Genomic DNA, 6,000 nt, shown 5'->3' on the forward strand with positions numbered 1-6,000 from the left:
GTCAGGAATGATTTTGCCATTGATGCCCTCACAAGGATACATTTGATTTGGAGATATTTGGGCTTGTTACACAGGGGTAGGAGCTGCTATCTGCATCTATGACTTAGGAACTAGGCATGCTGCTAAACACTATACAACACATAGGACACTGCCCACAGTGAAGACTTTTCCAGAGCATGATATTGATCTTGATATTGCTGTGATCGAAAAAGCAAGGTTTTGTCCACCTGGCATGCGTTTGAGAGGAAATGTGGGAATATACCATAGTTTTGGTCCCCCAGGCCTTAAGATCAGCACCTTAGAAAGCCACATCTGTGCTCGTCCATACACAAACCTTCCTTGCACTATTACCAAGTAGCATGAATGTTATATTAATAAGACTCTTTAACATGCATGCTACTATTACCATCTCTGTGTAACCTGTCTATGACAGCCTGTAAGACATCTGCTTATGCCCTGAAACTATTCCTTGTGTTTCCAATACATGTTTACCATGAAGCAAAGCTACCACTACCTGGCTAAGATCTCATATTGGACATGTCCAACTCAACAAAAACTTCACAACCCCAGTACATCCCACTGGTGATGAAAAACACCCATCATTTCATTCTTTACACAAGACAGGAATGTTTGAGCACCTGCTGTATGTCAGTGCTGCCACAGGGCCCTGAAATAAACTTCTGCCAAGACCAAAAACATAAAAAACCAACCATGCAAGCAAGCCAGTGTAAGAATCATGAGCAGTTCTGACAGGTGCTGTGAAGAAAACAAAAGGCCTGGCCAGTTCAGGATCATTGTTATCATGAGGTGGGCAAGAAAGCTTTTCTAAAGAGCTTATGCCTTAAGCTAAAATCTCAATGATCTGACTGAGCAATTTTGCTAGCAAAAGGAAGGGAAGGTTTGAGGGATGGCAAGCACAATGGCCCTTAATTTGGAGAGCAAATGGAAGATGACCCATGTGACATTCACAAACTATTAGGTTAAAAGAAAAGATTATCTTTTCAGGTCCATCTTCACAGAGGATTGATATGTCAGAGTATGCATAACCAGAGATCCTCGTTCTCAAAGGTTCCAATATGCAGAAGTTCCACTTTGCTGTCTCATTTCCACCTACTGCTTGCTGTACTGGGGGTTTAAGATAAGAAAGATCATGACCCTGAATTCGCTAAGCAGTAAATAAACCAAAAGCATGAATCATAAGGATTCCTTTTATCTAGGTTCTTCCCGTGGATTATGAGTCTGCCCTCTCCCTCCATGCTGTCTAGTAACTTGGTGGTAGAGAGGTGGATGCTAGCTTGAACCCAAGCTCCCAATGTAACGCTGCTTTCAGAAACAAACTGTACTTTAAAAGCCATTGTGTCCTAAAATGCCAGAGATGCTGGGTTGAAGCTTCCTGTCATTTCATGACTTCCTAAGTTAGGGAGGGACAGTAGACATCAAGGAGACCACACCCTTCATTATCAAGGGATGCTGGCAAGGCTAAGTGTCCTGCCTAGGGTTCTGTAGCAAATAGGGGAGGGAGGAAGAAGCCACGTTAGAACCTGTCTCCAAGTTCCCACCAGGTCTTCTTTTCAATTACCCTTACCGCATATTCTTACTTAATTTGGAAAATTGTAGCACAGTATCCCAATGATTTTAAAAGTCAACACGAATTAATACATGGATATTTTGCTGAAATTTTCAAAGGAGATGAGAAAAGAGGAAGTGCTGCTTTCCAATTATCCATCGTCTCTGTGATTCTCACCAGCGTCGCTGTGCTGTGCTCATCTGCTTGCTGGTGGCATTTTGCTGGGCCAGCATGATTTATGCTCCTCTTTCAATATCTGGAGTCTGACACAGTTCCCTCTGGGCGGAAAACCCTGGGCGCATGTTTGCTCCAGGGATACGTGTGTGGGCACGCTACTTAATGGGGCACGAGAGTCAAAATGGCTCCATATGCACAGATACACTCACATTCAGCAGACTCTTAGGTCACATATGTAACTAATAAGCTTGCACATTATTTACAGCACAAATCTCTGCTGTTCTAACAGAGCATGTTGGTATGAGAGAATCATTACATGGAAGTCAAAGCAAGGGACTCTCCTGATGGGCACAGAATGTCACAAGGGCGTGTAACGTGAATGACTTCCCGGGCAGTTGGAGGGGTTTCATTCCCTTGGAAGACACTTTATCCCTGCGATGTACAGATTTAGAAGTATTCTGTTGTGCTCAAGTCCTCATGTTTATTTGTAAAAAATCACTTTTTCTTCTAGAAGCAATGCATTAAAGAGTTTTCAGTCAGCCTCTTAGTGTGCTGATGTGGTTGGGCACCACATTTACTGCATATTACCCAAATTCATTGTCTTTCTTAAAACGTGCTGCCGCAATGAAACTTTAGCGAAGAGTACAGTTGGAAGGGGACACTGTCCAGATGTCCATATTGAGATGGTTTGTAAGAGCTGCCATGGCACCTGACTTCGGTCTGGTCAGGTGCCCTGGTGACCTGGTGAGCCTTGAGGGCAGGTGTGAGTGTGGCAATCAGACAGTGTCTGTCTTCTCACCGGTGACTCGGGTACCAGCACCAGGAAGTCCCCGCACATTTACTTCTCCGTTCACCACACATCTCCCTGTTGCAAGGCCGCAACAGGACTCATAGAACACTGTCCTGAGGGCCACCACGTCTGAGAGGCTCCACACAGTCTCCAGCAGCAACAGAGGGGTTCAACACCCTTGCAAGACCACTTCTTGTATCTTATAAGCAGAACATAGAATTTAAAACAAATGGCCCTATCCATACAGATATGCTCGTTTGAACACACCAGACTGTTGGTGCACCCATATGACTAATAGTCTCCTACACATTGCTTACAATGAGAGTTAATGAGGGTTTCTGATTCCTTCTGTAGCTGGCACACAAACAGTCAAGCATCAGGAGCTCGGAGGACTTCCGTTTAAACAGCTTCAGTAGTCCGCCAAGGCAATACCAGGTAAGCACAAACTCAAGACATGAGGCTATCTCTTTGCTCGGCTTGGGTTCTCAAGCTCTGCACTTTGTTAAATTAAAATAAAATGTCAGGACATGTTCTAAACATCAGAAGGATGCATCCACTTAACAACGGCTTATGGTGTAACTATCATGTGCCTGGTACTTTCTAAGTGAGGAATATGTAAGTAGATAATCATACAGCTTAGAGACCAGGTTCTTTTTAAAAGGCTAACCTTTCAAAACAATAATGAGGGGCTACAAGAATATCTCAACTTAGGAGTATGCACTGCTCTTACAGAGGACCCAAATTTTGGTTCCCAGCATCCCCACAGCAGCTCACAACTGCCTCAAACTCCGGCTCCACGGCATCTGACCCCTCTTTTGACCTCAAAGGGTACCTACACTCTTGTGCATATACCTGCACACATTTACACATACATATACATGATTAAAAGTAAAAATAAATCTTTAAAAATAAAACTAAAGAGCACAATTTACTTCACAGTCTCCTACTGTAAAATAAAGATGGCTTACTTGTGAATGTTCTATCTACTGATTGTATATGTGTATGCATGTGTACAGTTTTATACATGCTAATATTCTGTAATATTTGTGGCATATCATACACATGAATTAATAGTAAGGTGTTCTATATATAGTTCTATAGTGTGTGCTTTCACTCTACAACATATATACCTACGATGTATTCATTTATAGAAATAAATGACAATTTACTGAAACAATTCACCATTGATGGACATGTAAGTTTTCCTTTACTGCTTTTGTAAGTAACACTACTGAAAACACACACATCTCCACAACAAACTGTCCTTCTGTGAATTTCTTTAACCGAATTGTATTCGTCACCTTTTACACAACAAACTGTCCTTCTGTGAATTTCTTTAACCGAATTGTATTCGTCACCTTTTACACACCAAACTCTGTCCTTATGTGAATTTCTCCAACAGAACTGTATTCGTCACCTTTTAATTTGTGGTAAGACTTGGTTTCATAATGTAAGAACTTCCTGCACCATTGTTATGTTTCTTAAATTGCATTTAATATATATTTATAGTTATACATAAACCAAAGAACTAGAGAAACCTTATTCTTAAAGCAACTGTACAATCAAAAGTGGCTACAATTCTTGGCAGGGTAGGGGAAATAAACAACTGGGCACTGTTTAATTCCTTACTTCCTCAAAGAACTCTGCACCATCTTGGACCTATCTGACAGGAAGTCTGTGCTCTGCCTTTAAATCATACAAGAGAGGCACAAAGTATTTGGTGTTTGCTCTCTGCTATTCCTCTTTTTGAGAATTAACGTTTGAGTCATTAGCCCAAATAAGACAATTGCTTTCATAAGAAAAATAAAATATGGAGATACATACTCCTCGTGGGCTAAATCTTACCCGATTTTGATAGCCATCACTTCTAGAGACAGGTAGACCAGAAGCCTATTCCAAATGAGATGTTTGCACGAACATGCTGCTGAAATGGATTTCTTCTTTTCCTGTCTAGAAAATCATGAAAAGACTCATTAAAAGATATGTATTGCAGGCTCAAATTGATAAGGAGAGTGATGAAGTGAATGAAGGTGAGTTGAACATAAGGACAAAGCTTTCCTGTGTGAGCTGGGGCTGTGTCCTGATGTAGAGGTGAGAGAGCCTCAGGCAGCCATATGGAATAGGCTCTCTCCACCTGTGTTTGCTCTTCCCATCGCTGTGACAGCACACCTGACAGAACACTTTAGGTCCCTTTATTCTGGTCACTGTTTGGGGGATCACCCACCTTGCGGGGGCAGTTTGAGGGGTCGGTCCACCATGCCTGTGAAGGAGTGCTGTGGCAGGAACGGCCGTTCTACTGTGTGTCTGCTGTCAGGAAGCAGACAGAGGTGACCGTCTGCACTCAGCTCATGTTCTCCCTTTCATGCTGCTGGTACTCTTGCCCAGGGAATGGTGCTGCCCACAGTTTTGATGCATCTTCCCACGACAGTTACCCCAACCCACAGGTTACTCCTGTACTAGTCCAGATGCCAGTCAGTCTCCAAGGTGATTCTAGAGCTTGTCAAGTTGACAGTTGGTGTTAGTCCTCTCCGCAGCCATCAAGGCCACAAAATACCAGGGAACAAGTCCTTTGTCTGCAGATGGTACAGACTTAGATAAAACATCCTTATTTTATGGGGTCCTTGGTGAAGGTGCCTGGGAAAGGTGAGAGGCTGCTAACCCAAGTGCAATATTCTCCAAATCACTAAAATTCTGCTGTAATTACTTTTCCTATCTGAGGAAATAGAAACCTACTCTGATTGGGAAGTTAGTTCCATTGAAAAGATTCAGAATACAGTCAAGACTGTCTTTATACTACCCTGGAATCACTGGTTTGCTTTCACAGTCATGGTTGATGTCTTTTTTCTCTCCCTCTTCCCAGGGGAACTGAAGGAGATCAAGCAGGACATCTCAAGTCTCCGTTATGAACTCCTGGAAGAAAAATCTCAGAACACAGAAGACCTAGCAGAACTTATTCGAAAACTGGGGGAGAGATTGTCCTTAGAGGTCAAACAGGAGGAAAGTCACAGATAATGTGAAGCTCCTAAGAAATGCATATTTATTTCTCCACTCGAAGCCATATTATTTTCTGATTTATTTTTTTAAGTGCCAATGATAAACAGTATGTTGAATGATAACTTGGATCATCTAGAGTCCTAATGTCAACATTTTTTTGTGATTAAATTGCACTGTTGAGGCTAAAGATTACAGACTGTGTTGAGAAGTCTGCTTGGTTCCTTGGAGCTTGCTTTCTGGATAGCTTTCTTGTAGGGTGGGGATGGGTGAGCTGAGGGAGGGAGAGTAACTTGTGCTCCTGTGAATGTCTTGGGAATGGGTCTTAGATGGCAGGGGGCAGGCTTAGGTTGCTCCCTGGGTGACTCCTCTGACAAAGTGAGTTCAGGCATCTTCTTTCCCTGTTGGGGACTTCCAATCCTGGAATACAGAGGAAAATAATCTATTTAAAGAGCGTTGTAACCACCATCTAGCT

At 42.5% G+C, this 6,000-nt stretch overlaps 1 protein-coding gene across 5 annotated transcripts in view; it reads left to right on the forward strand.

The window, feature by feature from the left end:
- Positions 1-5,720, forward strand: part of Trpc6 (transient receptor potential cation channel subfamily C member 6) — a 116,376-nt gene extending 110,656 nt beyond the window's left edge. For all 5 annotated transcript variants that reach the window (XM_052751899.1, XM_052751892.1, XM_052751882.1 and 2 more), the window contains 3 exons: positions 2,889-2,969; positions 4,489-4,564; positions 5,395-5,720. In XM_052751899.1, coding sequence (XP_052607859.1) covers positions 2,889-2,969; positions 4,489-4,564; positions 5,395-5,546 — 309 coding nt within the window. In that variant the 3' untranslated portion in view covers positions 5,547-5,720. The remainder of the gene's footprint in view (positions 1-2,888; positions 2,970-4,488; positions 4,565-5,394) is intronic.
- The last annotated feature ends 280 nt before the right edge of the window (positions 5,721-6,000 follow it).

This window comes from Peromyscus californicus, unplaced genomic scaffold (assembly GCF_007827085.1).
Source record: "Peromyscus californicus insignis strain IS unplaced genomic scaffold, ASM782708v3 Scaffold_11__1_contigs__length_118956290, whole genome shotgun sequence".
In the NCBI taxonomy this organism is placed as follows: Eukaryota; Metazoa; Chordata; class Mammalia; order Rodentia; family Cricetidae; genus Peromyscus; species Peromyscus californicus.